Source organism: Megascapheus bottae, chromosome 37, assembly GCF_031878675.1.
Source record: "Megascapheus bottae isolate mThoBot1 chromosome 37, mThoBot2.hap1, whole genome shotgun sequence".
NCBI classification, from domain to species: domain Eukaryota; kingdom Metazoa; phylum Chordata; class Mammalia; order Rodentia; family Geomyidae; genus Megascapheus; species Megascapheus bottae.
Window position 1 is genome coordinate 1,468,928 of NC_143545.1, and position 23,517 is coordinate 1,492,444.

Genomic DNA, 23,517 nt, shown 5'->3' on the forward strand with positions numbered 1-23,517 from the left:
CTAGGCCGCGCCCGGCAGCGGCTCGCAGGCGGGCGGCGCCCCGGCCCCGCGGCCCCGCGGCCCCCGCAGCACCCCGAGCGGGTCGCTGGCGTCCTGGGCGCGGGGCGGCTCGCGGGCGCAGGGCGCGGGGCGCGGGCCCGGGGCCGCCAGGCGCGGGCGCGGCTTGAGCACGCGCAGCGGGTCCCCGGCGGCGGCGCGCGTGGCGCGGCGCGGGCGCGCGGTGCGGAAGCGCGGCAGGGCCAGCTCGTTCCGCCGCGCCAGGAACTGCGCCAGCGCCGGCGGCGGCCCCGCGCCGCCCCGCGCCGCCCCGCGCCCCGCGCCGCCCAGGCTCAGCGCGCGCCGCCGGTCCGGGGACTCGAACACGTCCAGCCCGTTCTCCAGCCGGCGCGGGCGGAAGCGGCAGCTCGCGGGCTGGAAGTCCGGCTGCGGGAGGCGCGCGGGGTCAGCGGCCGCCCGGGGTGACCCCGACCCCCCCAGAGTGACCCCGACCCCCCGGAGTGACCCCGACCCCCCGGAGTGACCCTGACCCCCGGGGTGACCCCGACCCCCCGGAGTGACCCTGACCCCCGGGGTGACTCCGCCTCCCTCCCCCCGCCCGCACTCACCGACCCGAAGGCCTGGCCGCGCGCGTCCAGGCAGAGGAAGCGCCCGCTCGCCTCTCCACGGATCACCACCAGGTCTGCGTCCTCCCATCGGATGGTCAGCGCGCCTGCGGAGGGGGGGACACCAGGCCGGGGCTGAGCGCGGACCCCCCGGACCCCCTCAGACCCCGGACCTCCGATCCCCCAGTCCCTGGACCCCCTGACCCCCCCCAGACCTCAGATCCCCCAGACCCCGGACCCCCTGAACCCCCAAACCTCGGAACCCGGACCCCCTGACCTCGGACCCTTCAGACCCCAGACCCCCCGGGACCCCGGATCCCCTGACCCCCCCAGACCTCAGATTCCCCAGACCCCGGACCCCCTGACCCCCCCAGACCTTGGACCCCGGACCCCCTGACACCCCAGACCTTGAACCCCCAGACCCCCCCAGACCTCAGACCCCCTGATCCCCCCCCGACCCCGGATCCCCTGACCCTCCAGACCTCAGACCCCCTGACCTCGGACCCCCTCAGACCCCAGATCCCCCAGACTCCGGACCCCCTGACCCCCCGGACCTCGGACCCCCTGGCCCCCCCGACCCCGGACTCCCTGACCCCCCAGACCTCAGACCCCAGACCCCCCGGACCCCGGACCCCCTGACCCCCCAGACCTCAGACTCCCTGACCTCGGACCCCCTGACCCCCCAGACCTCAGAGCCCCTGACTTCGGACCCCCAGACCTCGGACCCCTTGACCCCCCCGACCCCGGACCCCCTGACCCCCCAGACCTCGGACCCCTTCAGACCCCAGACCCCCCAGACCGCGGACCCCATGACCCCCCAGACCTCAGACTCCCTGACCTCGGACCCCCTGACCCCCCAGACCTCGGACCCCCTGACCTCGGACCCCCTCAGACCCCGGACCCCCTGGACCCTGGACTCCCTGACCCCCCAGACCTAGGACCCCCTGTCCTTGGACCCCCTGACCTCATACCTCCTGACCCTCCCTGACCTCGGACCTCTTGACCCCTCGGACCCCTTGACCTCGGACCCCCTCAGACCCCAGACCCCCCGGACCCTGGACCCCCTGACCCCCCTGACCTCGGACCCCCTGACCTCGGACCCCCAGACCTCATACCCCCTGACCCCCCTGACCTCGGACCCCCTCAGACCCCGTATCCCCTGGAACCCCGACTCCCTGACCCCCCAGACCTCGGACCCCCTGACCCCCCCTAACCCCTCAGACCTCGGACCCCCTGACCTCGGACCCCCTCAGACCCCAGACCCCCCTGGACCCCGGACCCCCTGACCCCCCCTGACCCCGGAACCCCCTGACCCCCCCTGACCTCGGACCCCCTGACCCCCCAGACCTCAGACCCCCTGACCTCCCAGACCCTTAATGCCCCCAGACCCTGGACCCCCTGACCCTGGTGCCAACCCCCCCCCCCCCACCCCGCGCCCTCCCTGAGCTTCTCCACTCTGGCCTGGCGCTCTACTGCTGGAGCCACCTGTCTATTGGACTTTTTGCTGGTTCACACGGACTTTCCTGCCCCGGGCTGGCCTTGAACCTCCACCCTCAGACCTCAGCTTCCCGAGGGGCTGGGACGCCAGGCTGGAGCCACGGGGCCCGGCTTTATTTTGATGAATTAACTTATTTATCCATTAAAGTTTTGTTCTTGTATTTCTCATAAAAGTTGAGGTTCTCTCCTCCTTTCTTAATTTTCTTGTTCCTGCTTTTCATGTTTTCTTTCTTGCTCCCCCACTCTTTTTTTTTTCCCCCTCTAGTCCTGAGCTTGAACTCAGGGCCTGAGCACTGTCCTTGGGTTTTCTCAAGGCCACAGCTCTACCACTTGAGCCACTGTACCACTTCCAGCCTTTTCTAAGTATGTGGTACGGAGGAATCGAACGCAGGGTCTTCAAGCCTGTTGGGGCTTGAACTCGGGGCTGAAGCCTGGCGCTCTACCACTTGAGCCCCACTCCACTGTTAGTTTTTCCAGTGGTTCATTAGAGATCAGAAGCTCAGGAAACTTCCCTGCCCAGGCTGGCTTTGAACTGCCATCCTCAGATCTCGAACTCCTCAGAAGCTGGGATGAGAGGCTCCGAGTTACATCTTTTGACCTTGCAGCCCTGGGCTGAAGGTCAGTGATAATCACACCCGATTCTGAAGTCCCAGCCTAGCCGGGGTAAAGGCTGTCGGCCCGGCCCCTCTGTGAGGAGTTAGAGCCCGCGGCTGGCCCGGGGTAAAATAACAAATGAGACAGGGAAACCTGCACTTGGTTGATCAGAAGGAAATCTGACTCCTCCCGAGAGCAAACGCGTTTCCCCTCATCAACAGGGCATCAACAGGGCCATCGCCACAGGAGGCAAGCTTTCCTGTCTCTCCGGTAACTTTCCTTTGGTTGTCACCAGCCAGCCAGCCACTGTCTAGATGATGTACCCATGTATCTACCATCTATCTACCCATCTGTCATCATCTGTCTATCCATCCACTATGTCTTTATGTTGTCTATCTTATCTTTCTATCCATCCATCCATCCATCCATCCATCCATCCATCCATCCATCCATTCACTCTGTCTGTATGTTGTCTAGGTATCTCTGGATTTATATGTCTATGTAACTATCTGTGTATCTATTTATCCATGTCTGTCTATCCATCTGTCACCCATCCACTCTGTCTATGTGCTATCTATCTATCCATCCATCCATCCATCTATCTATCTATCTATCTATCTATCTATCTATCTATCTATCTATCTATTTATGTCTCTATCTACCTACCTACCTATCATGTCTGTCCGTCTGTCTGTCTGTCTGTCTATCTACCTTTCCTTCCATCCACTCTGTGAATATGTTGTCTGCTTGTGGGTCTATCTATTGCTCTATCATCAATTGATCTATGCATCGATCATCTATCTATTGATCTATCCAGCTGTCTGTATGATCTGTCCATCCATCCATCCATCCACCAACTTTATCTGTCTGCTGCTGTCCATCTGCTCTCGTTCTCCGATGACCCATCTGTCCCTCCATCTTCTAGCTTCTCTTCCTTTGACATACACGAGACAGCAAGATCCCAAAGGCGAGAAGCCCGTGGAGCGGACACTGGAGTCTCTCATCGTGCTAGCTTCGTAAGCCACTCTCTGGCTAATGCTGGGGTTCATTTTCCTCCAAAATACCATGCTGAACAAGCACATGCACACAGGCGTGCACACACACACACTCACTCTACCACCTGAGCCACAGCACCACGGCTGGATTTTTGGGGGTGCTTCATTGGAGAGGCTCAGGGATCTTGCTGCCAGGGCTGGCTTTGAACCCCGATCCTCAGAACTCAGCCTCCTGAGTGGCTGGGGTTTAGGCGCGGGCGCCTGCTGAAGCTCAGTCGTCCCGGTCTTTGGAATGATTTGTTCCTCCTCGGTCTCTTTCGTGACCCTCCCCGGCCCTGCCTCTCTCCTTCTCCTCTTAAACTTTCCACCATTTGACTTTTCCCCCCAAGTGCTTGGACGGGGGCAGAGCAAATATCTCTTCCTGGAAGATGACCCCTGTCCAGAGAATCCCCCAAACCTCACCCCCCAAAGTTTTGATAGAAAGAGACACAGGAGGGCCAGTATTTCACACCGAGTATTTCAGCTACTCAAGAGGCTGAGATCTGAGGATCCGGGTTCAAAGCCAGCCCGGAGCCGAAAAGTCCAATGAGACTCTGATCACCCAATGAACCACCAGAAAACTGGAAGAGGAGCTGTGGCTCATGTGGTAGAGCGGTCATAGCCTTGAGTGGAAAAGCTCGGGGACGGAGCCCAGGTTCTGAGTTCAAACCCCAGGACTGCCCTCTGTCCCCCCGGGGAAAAAAGAACAAAAGAAGCACGCGTGCGCACGCACACACACACAGAGCAGACGCTGGCTGGGCCGTACCCCATCTCTACTCACTGTAGATGGTTTGCTGCGGGGCGCCGTCCACGTGGCCATCGCCGTGGATCTGCAGGTGGTAGCCGGCCCTGTCCGTGGCTGTGTACAAATGCAGCAGACCACCCCAACTGAAGCCGAGCACTGGAGAGGAGTCCGGATAGGCTGTGCCAGGACCAGCGAGGGCCAGGGCACCAAGCAGGAGCCCAAGATGAAGCCCTGACATGGTTGTGATGCAGTGTGCAGGCTGACCCTTCTCACGCCCTGCTTTTATTCCCTGCGTCTTTTTAAAGGGTTATGGGACAGCAAACAGGAAAAAAGAAAAAAAAAAAAAGCAATCGTACCTTCGGAGGAAAAAAGAAAAAAAAAACATAACAGAGATCTGTGGGCACGTGGATTCCAGAAACACACACACACCCCCGGTTCACACCCCTCCATCCTCAGCCAGCTCTCCCCCTCCCCCAACTCCTCCTCCCCAGTCTCCACCACGTAGAGTACAAGAGCCAAAATGCCTCCTGACCCCAGGGCCAGCTGGTGGCCGGCGGTGACCCCACCTTTGTTCCACCAGGAAGTGTGAAGGTTGGGCAGTCTCCGGAAGCAGCCGTGCCCTCCACCACCCCCGACCACCCGGTTCATTTTGGTTTCCCAGGGCCTTTGGGGGGAGGGCATACCCTGTGTTTCATTTGCTGGGGTGGGTGTCAGGATCCCAGAGGAGCAGGGCACGGCCCCGGGCAGGCCATCCTCTCCCTAGGACAGTGGAAACAAGAAAATGACCCCTGCAGGTCAGGCAGAAGCCCCAAAGTCTAGCCAGCCAGGCAGGGATGGTGGCTCCCGCCTGTCCTCCCAGCTACTCAGGAGGCTGAGATCTGAGGACCAAGGTTCAAAGCCAGCCTGGGCAGGAATGTCCAGAAGACTGAGATCTCTAATCCACAGAAAACGCCTCTGTGGCTCAAAGTGGTACAGGGCCAGCCTTGGGCAGAAGAGCTCGGAGACAGCGTCCAGGCCTTGAGTTCAAGGCTCAGGACCGACCTCAAAAGAACCCTGTGACACATGGCTTGCAGAGATCATCATAAACGGAGGAGCGGAGGTCTTGGGGTTTGGGTTAGGACTGTTCCCCTGATAAGAACCCCAGTGAAGCAGGAGGGAAGGCTCAACTCGTCACCCTAGCTTTTAGGGAGGTAGAGACGGGAGGACCAAAAGTTTGAGGCTGGTGATGTGGAATGGTCACAAGAGCCCATTTCAGGACACAGGGAAGGACAAACAGGGGGATTACAGTCCAGACTGGCTTGGCCATAGTTGAGACCCTGCTTTGGTGGCGGGGGGGAGGGGCTGTCCACTGGGCCCCTGTTATCTCAGGATCCTGACCTGTCCCCCCCCTCCTGTCACAGCTACCATGGAGCCCGGACTCACTGGCTTCTGGGAGTTTCTATTTCCAGACCAGGGGTCGGTAATTGAGCGTGTGTGCGTGTGCGTGTGTGTGTCACAGCCCGGCCCCATTGTGGGTTCAGCAGAAAGCAGGAGGTGGGGGCTTCCGGAAGGCGGGCAGGCACCCCCTCAGCCTCTCCTCTGGGAGGTCAGGGCTGCGGGGACCGTGGGGATATGATGGGGCTCAGCTTCTGCTGAGGCTAGTGTTGGGGGAGGGGTACCAATCTGAGCCTCAGTTTCCCTCTGCCTCCCCCCTCCTTCCCTTCCTTTCTTCCTTCCAAGGGTTTGGCTCTGTGGCAGATGACGGCCTCTAACTTGAGGTCCTCCTTCCTCAGTCTCTGCATTACTGGGGTGACGGGGTGTCTGTGTTCTAAAGCTCACCGCTCCCCCTTCAACTTGAGGTGTTTTCTTCTTGGCTCTCACTTCCGGTTGGAGTTTCTCACAGGTGCTCAAGCAGCTTGGGAGCCCCCTTACAGTCTCCCCCTTACAGTCTCCCCCTTACAGTCTCCCCCTTAAACTCCCGAGAAAGGCAGGGACTTAGCACGTGGGGGAAATGGAGGCCTGTGTTGAGCCCAGAGTCCATCCATGCATCAAGACGGACACCGGGCTGAGCTACAGGGGCTGGACGCCTCGGAAGAGAGACCAGATGACCGGTGGGAGGCAGGAGTGGGGGAGGGGGATGGAGGAGGAGGGGAGGCACTGGACCTCTTCTGGAATATTCCAGAAGAGACCTGAACTGAAGTGGAGACAAACCATTTGAGGCCTGAGATTATGGACACAGGTTACTGGAAAAGAAGTGGCGAGAATGAAGGGGTGGATGGGGTACAGGGAGAAGGGAGGGAGGGGAGAAGGGAGAGAGAGGGAGGAGGAGGAACCAAGAGATATGGCGGTGTCCTTGGACCAAGGGGGTGGTGAGGGGACTGAGTGAGGCAGAGCCTGCAGTCTGGTCAGAGCCAGGACTGTCACCTCCACACCACCAGCATCTCAGGACAGGCTGGCTGGCAGGGTCTCCGCCGCTGGTGGCATGGAGAGGCATTGGGGCTGCAGCGACTGGCTGGGGTTGGGGTCCAGCCTCCCAGAATTGTATGCCCAGGCTGGCCTCCAGCCTCTGTCCCAGGCCTCCACCCCCTAGGAGAGGCTCAGTGGAGGGGGACTGGAGAGGGCAGGGCCAATGAGAAGGGAGGAAAGGAGGGGCTGGACCAGTGAGAAGAGAGGGCCAATGAGGAGGGAGGAAGGGAGGGAATGGACCAATGAGGAGGGAGAGAGGGAGGGACTGGACCAATGAGAAGGGAGGAAGGGAGGGACTGGACCAATGAGGAGGGAGGAAGGGAGGGATTGGACCAATGAGGAGGGAGGAAGGGAGGGACTGGACCAATGAGGAGGGAGGAAGGGAGGGATTTGACCAATGAGGAGGGAGGAAGGGAGGGAACAAACCAATGAGGAGGGAGGAAGGGAGGGAATGGACCAATGAGGAGGGAGGAAGGGAAGGAATGGACCAATGAGGAGGGAAAGAGGGAGGGACTGGACCAATGAGGACTGGACCAATGAGAAGGAAGGAAGGGACTGGACCAATGAGGAGGGAGAGAGGGAAGGACTGGACCAATGAGGAGGGAGGGAGGGAGGGACTGGACCAATGAGGAGGGAGGAAGGGAGAGACTGGACCGATGAGGAGGGAGAGAGGGAGGGACTGGACCAATGAGGAGGGAGGGAGGGAGGGACTGGACCAATTTGGAGGGAGGGAGGGAGGGACTGGACCAATGAGGAGGGAGGAAGGGAGGGACTGGACCAATGAGGAGGGAGGAAGGGAGGGACTGGACCAATGAGGAGGGAGGAAGGGAGGACTGGACCAATGAGGAGGGAGGAAGGGAGGGACTGGACCAATGAGGAGGGAGGAAGGGAGGGACTGGACCAATGAGGAGGGAGGAAGGGAGGGACTGGACCAATGAGGAGGGAGGAAGGGAGGGACTGGACCAATGAGGAGGGAGGAAGGGAGGGACTGGACCAATGAGGAGGGAGGAAGGGAGGGAATGGACCAATGAGGAGGGAGGAAGGGAGGGAATGGACCAATGAGGAGGGAGGAAGGGAGGGAATGGACCAATGAGGAGGGAGGAAGGGAGGGAATGGACCAATGAGGAGGGAGGAAGGGAGGGACTGGACCAATGAGGAGGGAGGAAGGGAGGGACTGGACCAATGAGGAGGGAGGAAGGGAGGGACTGGACCAATGAGGAGGGAGGAAGGGAGGGACTGGACCAATGAGGAGGGAGGAAGGGAGGGAATGGACCAATGAGGAGGGAGGAAGGGAGGGACTGGACCAATGAGAAGAGAGGGCCAATGAGAAGGGAGGAAGGGAGGGACTGGACCAATGAGGAGGGAGGAAGGGAGGGACTGGACCAATGAGGAGGGAGGAAGGGAGGGACTGGACCAATGAGGAGGGAGGAAGGGAGGGAATGGACCAATGAGGAGGGAGGAAGGGAGGGACTGGACCAATGAGGAGGGAGGAAGGGAGGGACTGGACCAATGAGGAGGGAGGAAGGGAGCGAATGGACCAATGAGGAGGGAGGAAGGGAGGGAATGGACCAATGAGGAGGGAGGAAGGGAGGGAATGGACCAATGAGGAGGGAGGAAGGGAGGGAATGGACCAATGAGGAGGGAGGAAGGGAGGGACTGGACCAATGAGGAGGGAGGAAGGGAGGGAATGGACCAATGAGGAAGGAGGAAGGGAGGGAATGGACCAATGAGGAGGGAGGATAGTCTGAGCATAAACCACGATCTGATTCCAGCCTTCTCTCCATGATTGCTTCAAGAAAAGCCATAAAGAAAGAACAACAATAACAACAAAGATAAGTTACCCCTTGCTAGGGGCTGTGCCTGGCACCCCAGCTACTCAGGAGCTGAGATCTGAGGGTGGAGGTTCAAAGCCAGCCTGGGGCAGGAAAGTCCAGGAGACTCTGATCTCCAATGAGCCACCAGAAATCCACAAGTGGAGCTGTGGCTCAAGGGGTAGAGAGCCAGCCCTGAATGAAAGAGCTCAGAGACAGCGCCCAGGCCCTGGACCAGCAACAAAAGAAAAAGAAATGAGGGAATAAAGAAACCAAAGTCCTGGGTGAGTGAATGAACACGTTCATCAGACCGTGCTTAGTTAGCCATGGCTCCTGTGATTGGACCCCCGGTGATTTCCAGCTTCTGTCAGTAAGGACACGTTTCTGACGAATGTCCTTGGGCCCAGAGTGTGTGTCCACGTGTGCTGATTTCCTGTGTCTGGATTCCTAGAAGTGGAATTCCTGGGCTAAAGGATGTATAATCATCATTAATTGTATTTTTCTCAGGCTCCTTCGTACCTCTTGCCAAATGGTTTTCTGGAAGGCCCCGGGCCGTGTGTGCTTGGACTGGATTTCTGAGTCTCCTTCGGCCTTTTTGCCAGAAAGCTACGTGACATTCAAACACGGGGCGGCCAGCCTCTCTTCTTGCTCCGGACACCAGAAATTCTGACCTCAGCAGAACTTTGGGCAAGTTCTTTCATGTCTAGTTCACTGAATAACTCTTGGGGACTGACCCAGGCACGGGGCCTCTGCTGGTTTTCATCCCAGCTATTTGGGGAGTATAAAAAGGGGGATTGCTGGACTGGGAGCGTGGCTTAGTGGTAGAGCGCTTGCCTAGCATGTACAGAGTCCTGGGTTTGATTCCTTGGTGCCACACACACAGAAGTGGCGCTGTGACACAGGTGGTGGAATCTCAGGAACAGCGCCCAGGCCCCGAGTTCAAACCCCAAAAACTGGCCAATGTCTGTGTGCGCCCTGATGGATTCACAGCTCTCGGCCCACTCTGGGGGCTGGCAGTGTGGGTGCAGGGGTGGCGGCCTGTCTGTCCCTGCAGCCTGGCTCTGGGGTCTGGTGGCAGTTCCAGAAAGAGCTGAGAGGCTGCGGTTCCCGTAAAGAAGGGGAGAGGTCGTTTCCGGCTCCCCTCTGCCTCACTGCCTCAGGAAGGACAGCGTGGGCCAGGCGCTTCTCAGAAAGTGCTCGGCCAGAGCTCCGACACAAGGCTGTCCTGGGAAATGACATCAGGCCACCCTCCCGCCCCTGGCTCTCCGTCCCCCCCCCCAACAGCCAGCACCTCACCACCAGAGCAGACCCAAGGATCCCCCCGGGCCTGTCGGCCAAACAAGTGTTGTCAGCACTCAAGGCTCAGGTCTGACATCCCAGCCACTCAGGAGGCTGAGAACTGAGGATGGAGGTTCAAAGCCAGCCTGGGCAGGAAAGTCCCTGAGACCCTCATCTCCAGTGAACCCCCAGAAAACCAGAAGTGGTTGCCGTGGCTCAAGTGGTAGAGCGCCAGAGGGGAGGGAAAGAAGTCTAGAAACAGCACTTAGGCCCTGAGCTAAAGTCCTAGGATTGGCAAGTGTGCATGTACACACACACACACACACACACACACGTAATCGACAGAAAGATGGGGCTGGAGGTGTCACTCCATGGTGGTTTGGTTCCAGTCTGGTATCAGAAAGTCTCCAGTTCAAAGCTCAGAACTGCCAAATAATAATACTAATAACAATAATAACAATAATAATAATAATAATAATAATAAATTGGGAGAGAGATAATCTTTGGAGCACTGAGTTGCTGCTGCAAGAGAAAGAAATATGACGGTGGCTGTATGTAACACTCAGGAGGCTGACATCTGAGGATCGAGGTTCAAAGCCAGCCCGGGGAAGGGGAGGCGGGCTCGGGCGCTGTCCCTGAGCTCTTTTGCTCAAGGCTGGTGCTCTACCACTTGAGCCACAGCCCCACTGAAGGTATGAACCCACAGAGATCAGAGGTTCAGCTCTGGCCCCACCTCTGTCCTCCCTCCCCCTTGCCCCCCCCCCATTCTTCAGCCTGAGGCCCTGGTGGCCTTTCCCAGCCCGCTCTGTTTCCTAGAACTGTCTATCAGCTGGGGGGGGGGGGTCATTTCCCAGAAGCCACCGCGCAGGCCGGGGTGACAGGAACCACACGGGGGCGGGGTGGGGGATCCCCTGCCCCCCCCAGCTTCCTGTCTCCTTACTCTCTGCCACGGCCAGGGGAGGACGGGAAGGATGGACGGACAGAAGGACGGGCGGGATGACAGGTGGAGCCACGGCCCCCTGGCTCTATTTGATTTTATTTTTACAGAATGCCTGGCATGTGTCAGTCAGTGGATTTCAGACAGCAGCCAACCTTGGCCTTCAAAAACCCACAGCCCCGTTCCCACGCCTGAAATCAGCTGGGGGGGGGTGTCTGAGAGCCGAGAATGGGGGTTCAGAGCCAGCCAGGGCAGGAAAGTCCTGGAGACTCTGATCTGCAAGGAACTTCTCACCATCTCTAGCTTCGGGGTGCTTCCAGCTCTTGCCACCAGAGGCTCCAGGGTGGCTGTCCATTTCTGGCCCCAGCCATTCAAAAGCAGCTTAGGTGACAGATGACTGCGGGGGGGGGGGTCCCCGAGGACCCCCGGTGGTGAGTGGTCAGAGCCGGGCTCCACAGGGTTCTTGGTTGTCTGCGCCTTAAAACAGAACAACCCCTAGATACAGCCAGGCGCCAGTGACTCCCGCCTGTCACCCCAGAGGCTCAGGAGGCTGAGATCTGAGGATCCTGGTTCAAAGCCAGCCTGGACAGGAAAGTCCGTGAGACTCTGATCTCCAAGGAACCAGCTCCCCTGCCTCCCACACACAAAAAAAGTGGACGTGTGGCTCAAATGGTCGAATGCCAGCCTTGAGTGAAAAAGCTTAAGGACAGCTGCCCAGACCCCCCAAGCCCCCCGCCCCGAGTTCAAACCTCAGGACTGGCACATCCACAGGCAAAAACCGCCTCAGAGCCTCTGCCTTAGAGAGAGGAAGACCCTCCCTCCCCCTCCATCCCCCATCCCCGTTCCCCCCACCGCTGCAATGAGCTAATCTCCAAAAAGGGCAGCTAGCTCTTCTCAGAAAGAAAACCCTATAAATACAGTGACATCTTGAGGGGCCAGGAGAGCCCAGCCCGAGGGGAGGCTCAGGGCCTGAGCGCTGTTCTTGGGCTTTCTCAAGGTTACAGCTCTACCACTTGAGCCCCAGCACCACTTTTCTGTGTATGTTAATACTGAGGAGTCAAACCCGGGTCTTCCTGCGTGCTAAGGCCAGTACGCTACCACTAGGCCAAATTCCTGGCCTTGGTTTAAGGGAGCTAAGGGTTTAAGGTAGCTTGGTTCGAGGCTCCCTTACTTCAAAGCTTAGTGCCTCTGTGTCTGAACTGCCTAGAGGCAAAGTTGTGAATAGAGACCCCTGAGATCCCCTGGGTCTTTCTCTCCTGAGCTTTGTTTAATTATGCAAATTGGTGAGGAAAAAAAAAGCGCCTAGCCTAAGGCTAGAAGGCAGCAGTTCGAATGAATGAACTCCAGATGCGGGGATTGTATCTGACCTTGCAAGGCAGAGAGGGATAGGGCTGCTGTTTCTCTGAGGTTTGGGGGGTATCTTCCTTCCCCCCCACATCTGGACCAGCTTCCCCCTTGTAGGATCCCCATTTTCTTCCTGTTTTTTTTTTTTTTTTTCCCGCCACGTCCAGTGCCCAGTCTCTGTTTTCGGCGTCCTCTTCACCTGGCTCCCTGACCACAGGGAAATGAATTGAGAAGAAAAGCAATCCGAAGCATGTCACTCAGGAGGCTGACATCTGAGGATCGTGGTTCAGAACCAGCCTGGGCAGGAAAGTCCCTGAGACTCTCATCTCCAATGAACCACCAGAAAACCAGGCGTGGCGCTGTGGCTCAACGTGGTAGAGAGGCGGCGTTGAGCTGAAGGGCTCAGGGACAACGCCCAGGCCCTGAGTTCAAGCCCCGCGCTGATAGAAACTAATAAATAAGAGCAATCAGAACCCAGAAGTCTGTTGTCAGTTTTAATAGGAGGGGCTGGAGTCAAACGGTTTAGAGGAACATGGATAGGTAGATATAAAAAGGACTTTTCACTTTTTTTTTTCTTTTTTTCGCAGGAACACGATACGGTTTGTGCATAGCACATACCTAGTGAAAGAGGAGAAGCGTCATGGCACCCACCATCTCTCTGCTCTCTGTAGCCAGCTCCAGGGACAGCTTTGCACCAGAGCCCAGCCTGGGGTGCTTCTAGTGACGGGCAGAATGGGACAAGTGAGTCAGAGGCCGGGATTCCAGTCATTTCTGGGACACACAGACACGCTCGCGCGCGTGCGCGGCTCCCTCTGGCTGTTGTACGCAGCTCTCCTGGATTTGAGCCATCTGTGGCTCTTCTTTAAGACATGACCAGAATGGGGAGCCATAGCTACAAACCCATCGTCTTTTGATGGGGAAACACTGGGGTAGGAGAATTTTCTAGAAAGGGCATCCTGGTGTCTTGGATGCCTGCAACCACATTATTATTATTATTATTATTATTATTATTGTATGTGTGTTCCAGTGCTGAGGCTTGAACTACTCAGGGCCTGGGCACTGGTCCCTGAGCTTTTCTGCTCAAAGTTGGTGTTCTAGCTCTTGAACCATGCCTCCATGTTTAGCTTTTTGATGGTTCACTGGAATTGCCTGCCCGCGCCGCCACTGAACTGAGATCCTCAGATCTCAGCCTGCTGGGTAGCCGGGATTAAGCAAGCACACTCGGTATTGTGTCTGAGTGGCTGTGGGAAGGAGATGGGGCAGGAGCTTTGTGGACCCTTCCCAGGGTTCAGGACAGGAAAGGTACCCAGAGCCCACATGGGAAGAAGAGATCCAGGCCACCCAGGACGGGAGCCGGGAGAGAATGTCAGCCTCAGGTTTCATATCTACAGATGCAGAGAGGAGAGAGGCTTATACCTGGAATCAGATAAAAGAAAAAACAAAAACAAACAACAACACCCTGCTTTTGTTCTTAATCCATGAAACAGCCCAGGCCAAGGCCCCCCAAATGCATGAGTCAGGGTTATCAGTGACTAAGAGAATCTGGGTGTTACTGTACACTGCTTTAAATAACAATAATAATAATAGTGCTAAAAGTGCCAGGTGCTGGTGGCTCACTCCAGCTACTCTGAAGGCTGAGATCTGAGGATTGCAGTTCAAAACCAGCCTAGGCAGGAAAGTCCATGAGACTCTGATCTCCAATGAACTATTAGAAAAGCAGAAGTGGAGCTGTGGCTCAAGGGGTAGAGCGCCAGCCTTGAGTTGAAGAGCTCCGGCCTTGAGTTCAAGAGCCACAACTGACAAACAAAAATAAAATAAAATAAAAAATAAAAAAAACAGGGGCCGGGAGTTTGGCCTAGTGGTAGAGTGCTTGCCTAGCATGCACAAAGACCTGGGTTCGATTCCTTGGTACCACATACATAGAAAAAAGCTGAAAGTGGTGCTGAGGCTCAAGTGGTAGAGCTCTGGCCTTGAGAAAGTCCAAGGACAGTGCTCAGGCCCTGAGCTCAAGCCCAGGACTGGCAAAAAAATAAAATAAAACCGAAAAGAAACAGACAAAACTAAACAAAACACCCAGCCCAGTGTCATGCCTCTTTGTGAACCTGCAGCTCAGAGGTGAAGGTAGACCAGTTGTCTCCTTTGATCCACACCCCAATTCCCTTTAGGGCTGGCCTGAGACTTTCTCCTGTCCCCAATTCAGATGACACCACACTCTCTCGTGTCTAGGCAGAGAAGGTGGCCACGGGGTATGGGGTTCTCCCTTACTCTATCAACTTCCAGCTTTGTGTGTGTGTGTGAATCAGGAGAGGCAGATGACCCCTTACAACAGACGAGAGCTGGTGTTTAGGGACAGTCTAAAAGACGAGGAATCTGGAGTCTCGAGGCTGCAGGCTGACAGTGTTAGGGTCCCCCCTTCAGAGCTGGGGGACAGAGGATGACGCCGGGGTGGGGGGGGCAATGCACGCAGGACCCAGTGTGTGTGAGAGTGAGAGGAGGAAGCCCGGATCGGATGAGTTTCCTGGACATAGCTGGACAAGAATCGTCAGGCATTCCGTCGAGCGTCTCCACCTCCTTCGTGCCCTCATTTGTGCACACACCCCACTTTGCCTGCCAAAGAGGATGCCATTATTAGAATCTTGGTCATCCCGGGTTAAAATAAGATCTGAGTTCAGAGGGGAAGTAAGTGGCGGGTGGGGGTGGCCCGGGAGGTTTCTTAGAGCCCTTGGGAAGCATGGAGCATTTAGCATTTTCTGCAGTGTCCGTGGATTTTTCTATCCGAGGACGGTGTGTGAAAGGGCAGGAGCGCTGGTCACCCTCATTGCCCGTCTCTTCCTCTCTCTCCTGCAAAGCCTGGTGCTGGAATCATTCTGTCCCATCAGCCAGGCAGCCTGAGCAGTCAGTGATGTCCGAACAGTCAGGGCAGGAGTTCGAATTCAAAGCCTTGCACTTCACGTTCACGTGCTCCGCTTGTTTGGCTGGCGCTCGGCCACTTGAACCACGCCTCCATTCCTGCTTTTTGCTGGTTATTCTGGAGATGAAATCTCATAGGCTTTTCTTCTCCCCACCTCTCCCCAGGGCTGGTTTGGAACGGTGATCCTTCAGATCTCAGCCTCCTGAGTAGCTAGGAGGACAGGCGTGTGCCATGAGGAGGCGGGGGGGGGGGAGGTGAGGTGGGGGTGTAGGGGAGTCACAGGGCATGGTGGTAAGTGACATTCTCACAGGCATGACTCTGTGAGGACAGAAGTCCATTGCATGGGAGCCTGAGTGTGTGTGTGTGTGTGTGTGTGTGTGTGTGTGCCAACATGGCTGGCCAACACAGAGGTATCCTCTGGGAAAACAACACCTTCTGTCTCTTGATCTCCTTGGGTGACATCAGAGCAGGGGCTCCACTGCCACCCTGAGGTGGCACAGGATGAGAGGCACCGAGCCAGGCCACCCCAGGGACGAGGGAAAGCCACGTTCAGCCATTGGTTTGTGCCAACGTCCAAGAGAACCAGAGGCAGCTGTGTGGCCGGGGGGCCCCCCAACCCTGCCCCGCCCCCCATCCTCATATCCTGGGAAGGAAGTGCGTGACTGTCATGCTGGGGGACACTTTGTCACCCCGCTTGACCCTCCCGTGCTTGCTCAGCGCGATGTAGGCCCCGTGGTACACGTCAGACTGGTAGGCGTTGTAATTGTTGGGCAGGAGTGTTTCCCGGAACCTGCACTGCTCCTTGAAGCTGGGCTGTGAAGAGATGGACAGACAGCAGAAGACTCAGCGACCGGAAGGGGTTCGGCTTCCCTCCCAGGCCCCCCCGTCGGTCCCACCCTGGGCGAGATGACTGCGATCTAGTCAGAGACACATTGGTCCTCGGAGGGCAGAATCCTGAGAGGTTACAAGAGGGAGAGGGCTTCAGAGGCCTGGCGGTCTTCTCCTGTCCCTGTCCCTCTTCTACAATGGGGAAACCAAAGCTAGGCGTGTACAAGGGGGATCCATGTTCTGGGGGGTAGGGTGGCATTTCAGGAACCCTGACTTTCTGGTTGAGTTCCCCCCCCCCACACTTCTTTTGTTTTGTTGGTTGTGGGGCCTGAACTCTGGGTCTCACCAGAGCCCCAGAAAGCTCGGGGGACCTCCCTGACAACACTCAAGATGGAGTTCAATCCCCGTGGCCTGCAGTGACCATTCCAGGAACAAGCAGTGTCTGACACGGGCTACCCCAGCAAGCCGAGGCCCAAAGGGATGCTGGGGGCTGGGCCAGTGCCTCCACGCTCTGCCCTGAGTACAGCTTGCTGCATTCCCCCCTCGCTGCTAGGGCGAATTTTATTTCATTATTAATAATTTCCAGTCCTGGGTCTTGAACTCAGGGCCTGAGCACTGTCCTTGGGCTTTCTCAAGGCTAGAGCTCTACCACTTGAGCCACAGCACCACTTGTGGCTCTTTCTGTGCATGTGGCACCGAGGAATCAAATCCAGGGCTTCGTGCATGCTAGACAAGCAATCTACCACTACCAGTCCTATTTATTTTTATTTATTTATCTTTTGGGCCGTTGTGGGGCTTGAACTCTGGGCCTCGGCGCTGTCCCTGAGCTCTTCAAGCTCAAGACTACCGCCCTACCCCTGACCCACAGCACCACTTCCCGTTTTCTGGTGGTTCATTGGAGAGAAGAGTCTCATGGACTTTAGTCCCCGGGGTTGGCTTTGAACCGAGATCCTCAGATCTCAACCTCCTGCGTAGCCGGGATGACAGGTGAGAGCCACCACGCCCGGCTGTTAATTTTACTTATGTAAATCAGTTCCACTGAAGCTTCTGGAAGGTTGTTCACACCACAGCCACTGAAGCTTCTGGAAGGTTGTTCACACCACAGCAGCAGCTTGGCACAAAGCTCGTGGTGAGAACTTGGTAAATATTCCCAGTGAAGGAATTCATGCCCCATAAAAGGGGAGAATGAGAGAATTCTGGGCAAGGGGTGTGTACAGACACACGGACGTGTGCAGGGGCGCTGGGTTTTAGTGGGTGCTGCCTGAAGCTTGGGGTGATGAGATTTCCCCAGGGTCAGCGGGTGCCTGGGCTTCTTCACTCACTCTCTCCATCCCTGAGCTCTCAGGGCTCAGGAATGCTGGTTCCTGGGCTTTCCAGAGAGAAGCACCCAGGCCAAGTGAATGCGGGGTTAAAGCAACTGTCGTGTGTGCTTATGGGAACACAGGGAGAGTGTCCTGCCAGATCCCCTGTCTTGGGCCTCGAACACTGAAAGTCTACGTGGATCTAAGCAGACTCCACAGAACCAAATCAACTTAGGAAGGAGAGAGAGCGAGAGCAACATGGGGAGAGAGAGAAAGGGAGAGGGAGAGGGAAGGAGAGGGAGGGAGGGAGGGAGGAAGGAAACCCAGACGCAGGCATGGCTGGTGTCTCGCTGTCACCTCTAGCAGGGGTGACAGGAGAGGAGTGCCCCATCTTCTCATCTTTAGACAAGACCCGAATCATTCCTGTCTTGTAGAATCTCCACCCGAGCTGGCTTGTCCCGGGTGGGGTTCAAGGGTCGGGTGGATGGAAGGAGGTGGGAAAGGAGGGGAAAAGAAAGTTAATTTAGCGGGGTGGCTGGCGGCTCCTGTGGGTCATCTGAGCTCCTCAGGAGGCTATCTGAGGATCACGGTTCAAAGCCAGCCTGGGGAAGGAAAAAAAAAAAAAGACCAAGAAAAACCGGAAGTGGAGCTGTTTCAAAGCCGTGGAGCTCAGGGACAACGCCCAGGCCCCGAGTTCAAATCCATGTTCATGCATTTTCTTATCAGTGTCCTAGAGTCTTCCTGGCTCCACAGCTCAGCTGGCAAATGCTTTTCTAGACTGTCATAACTGAACCCCAGCCCCCCCAACCCCGGGGTGGAGAGGAGGAAGGAGGCCTGCTCAGGGCATCTGCGCACCAGCGAGACCCACATGGGGCTGGGCTGTCCCGGGCTTTCCAGCCCCACTCTGACTCTAGCCTGGAAGGGCAGGGAGTCCAGGGAGGGGACAAGGAGAGTCTCCCACATTGGAGAATGTATCCTACAGCCCAAGGCGTACTGTGTCCTTGAAGGTGGAGAAGCACTGAGAAAGTTCTAGAAGGGTGGAGGAGGATGGAGAAAGATCTAGGATGGAGAAGGGTAGAGAAGCACCATCTTTCTAAAGACCACGATTTGGGGTGCAGGCCCTGCTGGTTAGTTTGGCTCACCCCCCCACCCCCGAGGTCCCACCTAGAATCTCATTCTGGGCTCACAGCTTTCTGGAACGTTCTCCCACCCCTGTGCATCTTTCCACAGCCATCACCTGAGCTCTTCAGTGAGAGCGGCTACTCTCACTCTCTGGGTGTGGAGAATTCTGGAAGTCCTGGCTGGTTAGAGAAGAGCCAAGGTGAGTGGGGAAGAGATTGTGTCACATTCACCTCCAGCTTTGCTTGATAAAATCAATGAAGGGGGCCGGGAGTTTGGCCTAGAGGTTAAAGTGCTTGCCTAGCATGCACGAAGACCCGGGTTCGATTCCTCGGTACCACATACATAGAAAAAAAAAAGCCAAAAGTGGTGCTGAGGCTCAAGTGGTAGAGCTCTAGCCTTGAGAAAGTCCAAGGACAGTGCTCAGGCCCTGAGTTCAAGCCCAGGACTGGCAAAAAACAAAAATCAATGGAGTCCTGTTACTGATGACTCAAACCCCTGGCCCCCTAGGTCTGTGGGACTTGGGGGGCTCTTGGGAGGGCTCTCCCCAACCCCGCACAGAGGGGGTTTCTGCCATGGTGGCTCTGATAGCTTCCTGCCTCCCCCCAAGCAGTGTTCCAGAATGGCAGGGTCAACACCCTGAGTTCTAAGTCTCCAACTTAGGACTTTTCTTTCCCTGAGCAGCTACCCTTCAGGGCCGGGGTGTACATGGGGGTGATCTGATGTCCTTCCTTTTTGGGGGTTCAGTGGGAGGGTAGCCCTCCCTCCCCCATCCCCCAACACCAGAGGGCCTCAGAAGAGAACCCCAGAAGTTTTGTAGCTGGCATCCAAACCCTGATGCATCCGATCAAAAACCAAAAGGTTCCAGGGCCGGGAGTGTAGCCTAGTGGTTAAAGTGCTTGCCTAGCATGCACGAAGACCCAGGTTTGATTCCTCAGTACCACACACATAGAAAAAGCTGGAAGTGGTGCCGTGGCTCAAGTGGTAGAGCTCTAGCCTTGAGAAAACCCAAGGACAGTGCTCAGGCCCTGTCCCAACACAGGGATCTTAGCTCATATAGGTCTGTGTATGTGTGAGTGTGCGAATATATGTCTGTCTGTCTGTCTATCTATCTATCTATCTATCTATCTATCTATCTATCTATCTATCTATCTATCTATGGTATTACCAGATCTATCTATCTATCTATCTATCTATCTATCTATCTATCTATCTATCTATCTATCTATCGTATGTGCCAGTCCTGGGGCTTGAACTCAGGGCCTGGGAGCTGTCCCTGAGCTTGTGTGCTCAAGGCTGGTGGTCTACCATTTTGAGCCACCACACCTCCGTTTCCAGGTTTTCTGGTGGATTGTTGGAGGCTCAGAATCTCATGGACTTTCCTGCCCGGGCTGGCTTCAAACCCTGACCCTCAGAACTCAGCCTTCTTATAGTTCAGGACTCCAGCTTGTATTTTGGAATAGGCTAAAGCAGAGAGAAGCAGCAGGTGCTGGCAAAGGAACTGGGACAATAGTTATTGTCCTGGAGGCCAAGAATTTGTCCTTCCAGGGTGACTTGGGGGCGGGGACGCCTGTCACGGTGTAAGAGAAAGGAAACTCTGTTATGGACTAAGGAGCAGAGGGTGCAAAGTTTTAGAACACTTTTGCCCCTATCGGGCTTCGGTGATTCAGCCTGCAAGCCCAGCTACTGAGGAAGCTGAGAACTAAGGATCACGGCTCCAAGCCAGCCGGAAGCAAGAAAGCCTGGGAGAGATGCTCAACTCCAGTGGGCTGCCAAAAAGCCCAGAAGTGGAGCCGTGGCTCAGAGTGATGGAGCGTGGGCCCTGAGACCTGGAACTCACCGTGGTGTATAATCTGCCTCTGCTGTTCATGGCCACAAACAGGCTGCTTTTTACCCCGAACAGGCTCACCACACCCCTCTCCACGGTGGAAATTTCCAGCAGGCCTGACAAGAAAATGGGGGGAGGGGGAGGGACACATGTTACCTGAGGTGTGTATGGGGGAGGGGGAGGGCTGAAGCCCATTCCCTTCCTAGAATCCCCCCACCTCTATCCTGGTCTCCCCAGGTTCGGGCTGGCTGTGCCCCTTGTTGGAATTGAGCGGGTCAGTCACACCCAGAGATCCAAGGTCAGGTTCATCGGTTCTGCGCCTGCCCCAAGGACAGCTGAGAGTTATGCTTTCGCCCATCCAAACACTCCAGGTTCTTGACTGGGACAAAACATGGATTCTGATTTTCTTTTATTATTATTATTATTGTCCTGGACCGGGGCTTGAACTCAAGGGTCTGGGTGCTGTCTGTCCCTGAGCTTTTTGTCTGTGTGTATGTTCAAGGTTAGGACTCTACTACTTGAGTCACAGAGCCGCTTCTGGCTTTTTGCTGGTTTACTGGAGATTAAAGAAAAACAAACAAACGAACAGTTGGGCCAGGGGTCTGGCCTAGTGGTAGAGTGCTTGCCTAGCATGCATGAAGACCCGGGTTCAATTCCTCAGTACCCCATACATAGAAAAAGCTGGACGTGGTGCTGTGGCTCAAGTGGTAGAGCTCCAGGCTTGAGAAAGCCCAAGGACAGCGCTCAGGCCTTGAGTTCAAGACCAGGACTGGCAAAAAAAAAACAAAACAAAACACCTCACAGGCTTTTTTGCCCCTGGCTGGCTTTGAACTGTGATCCTCAGATCTCACACTGCTGAGATGACAGATATGAGCCACCACGCCTAGCTGTTACTACTATAAGTATGGTTTATTAATTATTTCATGCATGCCCCAAACCGTGTAATGACAAACCCCATGATTACATGGAGGGAAGTGCCCCCCCAACCCACCCCCCTCATCCTGTTGCACAGGGCTCTGAAGTAGACCCTGCAGGTGGGAACGGAGCGATGGAGGAAGATCTGCAAAACCCTTCGAATTTCCTTCTGGAGACACAAATAAAGCTTGAGTCTCGTCACAGGGGCTTTCTGGGTATTCCAGCTGAGGGGGGGGCCCTGGCTGGCCCTGTACCAGCCCCAGGCTGGTGGTTCAGGCCTGTCACCCCAGCTATGCTGAGATCTAAGCATCCCAGTCTAAAGCCAGCCTCGGCAGGAAAGTCCATGAGCCTCTGTATCTCCAAGAAACCACCAGAAAACCGGAAGTGAAGCTCAAAGTGCTAGAGCATTTGAATAAAAGAGCTCAAGGGACAGCGTGCAGGCCCTGAGTTCAAGCCCCAGGATTGACCCCCCCCCCCGCCTTAAACAAAACAAGGACCTAACAGAGGGGCTGATATACCAGGTCCAGAACTCTGTGAACCCCAGCCCCACCCCAGACCCCGGGGTGGTTGCACTCACTGTAGGGGTTTTCATCGTGGGTCCCGCTGATCCTGCCATCGGGGGTGACTTGAAGGTGGAAGCCAATGCCCACATTGCAGTAGAGCCTTCGCCGTCTCTTGATGCCCACAAAGTAACCGCTCTCCCAGTGCACCCTCGCGATCCCTCCAGCGAGGCCAGCCTGAGACCTGGACAGCAGAGTGCCCCAGGCCCTGGCGTCACGGGGGCCCAGGGCTGGCGAGGGCACTGCCAGGCCTAGTAGCGCGGCCAGAAACAGGAGCAGCCGCAGGGCTCTCCCAGCACTTCCTCCTCTCCAGGACATACTGAAGGCCCCGGGGTCAGCCACCTTGCCAGTCAGGCACGTGGTCAGAATTAATGACCCTAAAAATACCGCCCTTCTTCGTTTCCTCCGGTCGGCATGGCGGTCGGGACTTATTTTTGGAAGGCAGATGAAGGCTGCTGACATGAAATCAAAGCCTGCTTCGAGCACTCGGGGTGAGGCCAGAGGGACTGGGGTTGAGCCGTGGCCTCTGGGGACCATGGCTTGGGGGGCGTGGGGCCCTCCAGAGGTGACTCCCTTTCAGGTGTCACCTGTCCTTATAGTTTCACACCCAGCGTCACCCCCGGCCCCATCTCACGTCCCCAGGATTGTAATATTAACCCGCTTGCTCCTGGACCTGGTGGCATCTGCTCTCTCGTTTCCCCCCCTCCCTCTCCCTCCCCCCAGCACCCTCCCTACTCCTCAGGGAACCCGGAGCCACTGTCATTCCAACCAGGAGGCAGGAATGAGGTGTGTCTGTGGAGATCACTTCTGGGGGTTGGGGAGACCGGAGGCCAGGGGGAAGAGGCCAGGCAACATGAAGGCAGCTTGGGGGCGGTTGGGCTCTTGCTTGCTTACTGAGGAAGGATGATGCCTGTTCTGCATCACCGCCACTGGGGGACAGATGGGAAGGGAGGGGGGCAGCGTCATTCGGCTCAAGTCTGTGCCCGAAGCTGGCTTTCCATTGCCTAGCTTGCTCATTTTACTCTGAAAGTATCCCATAGTATTGGTGGTGGTGGTGGGGCTTGAACTCAGGGCCCGGGCACTGTCGCAGAGCTTTCTTGTTCAAGCTTAGTGCTCTACCGCTCTGAGCCACAGCTCTACTTGCAGTTTTTGGTTTATTCTGGTGGTCAATTGGAGATCAGAGTCTCTTGGACTTTCCTACCCAGGATGGCTTTGAACTGCAATCTTCAGATCTTGGCCTCTTGAGCAGATAGGATGACAGGCGTGAGCCATTGGCACAGCTAGATTGCGTAGCTTTACCTGCAGTTTAAAAATCCTTAAAAAAAAAAAAGTACATTGAAGACACACACACACACACACACACACACACACACACACACACACACACACACACACACCCCTAACTAAGTCTTACGAAATGTGAGCTGGAAGCACTTTCTCTGAGAGGGGAGGTGAGGGAGAGTCTCGGGCAGAATGAACCTGGGTTTGATTCTAGCTAACTGACTGATTCAACAGCAACAGTGAATGCAGGGGTGGGGTGGGGTGGATACAGGGGTGAGGTGGGGTGGGTGCTGGAGGGGCGGGGGGCAGTGGTGTGGGGTAGGTGCAGGGGTGAGGTGGGGTGGGTGCTGGAGGGGCGGGGGGGCAGTGGTGTGGGGTAGGTGCAGGGGTGAGGTGGGGTGGGTGCTGGAGGGGCGGGGGGCAGTGGTATGGGGTATGTGCAGGAGGGGTAAGGTGGAGAGGTCATGGGGACATGGCCTTGAAGGGA

At 56.5% G+C, this 23,517-nt stretch overlaps 2 protein-coding genes across 2 annotated transcripts; both read right to left on the reverse strand.

The window, feature by feature from the left end:
* Positions 1 to 15,106, reverse strand: Fgf23 (fibroblast growth factor 23). The gene is made up of 7 exons (XM_090325174.1): positions 15,101 to 15,106; positions 12,939 to 13,004; positions 11,238 to 11,420; positions 5,039 to 5,231; positions 4,509 to 4,649; positions 606 to 709; positions 1 to 423 (listed from the first exon to the last, which is right to left on the reverse strand). The coding sequence occupies exons 1-7, from the start codon at positions 15,104 to 15,106 to the stop codon at positions 1 to 3; spliced, it is 1,116 nt and encodes a 371-aa protein (XP_090181300.1).
* Positions 15,107 to 15,834: 728 nt separating this feature from the next.
* Fgf6 (fibroblast growth factor 6) lies at positions 15,835 to 22,286 on the reverse strand. Its single transcript, XM_090325175.1, has 3 exons — positions 21,767 to 22,286; positions 20,287 to 20,390; positions 15,835 to 16,011 (listed from the first exon to the last, which is right to left on the reverse strand). The coding sequence occupies exons 1-3, from the start codon at positions 22,284 to 22,286 to the stop codon at positions 15,835 to 15,837; spliced, it is 801 nt and encodes a 266-aa protein (XP_090181301.1).
* Positions 22,287 to 23,517: the final 1,231 nt, after the last annotated feature.

Coding starts and splice junctions, on each gene's coding strand:
- Fgf6 (XM_090325175.1), bottom strand. CDS start 22,286: ATGGTCCCCAGAGGCCACGGCTCAACCCCAGTCCCTCTGGCCTCACCC. Junction 20,391..21,766: donor CCACGATGAAAACCCCTACA/GTGAGTGCAACC, acceptor TTTTCTTGTCAG/GCCTGCTGGAAATTTCCACC. Junction 16,012..20,286: donor GAGGCAGATTATACACCACG/GTGAGTTCCAGG, acceptor ATCTCTTCACAG/CCCAGCTTCAAGGAGCAGTG.
- Fgf23 (XM_090325174.1), bottom strand. Junction 11,421..12,938: donor CTACAGAGAGCAGAGAGATG/GTGGGTGCCATG, acceptor TTCTGTTTTAAG/GCGCAGACAACCAAGAACCC. Junction 710..4,508: donor CCCGCAGCAAACCATCTACA/GTGAGTAGAGAT, acceptor CCCCCTCCGCAG/GCGCGCTGACCATCCGATGG.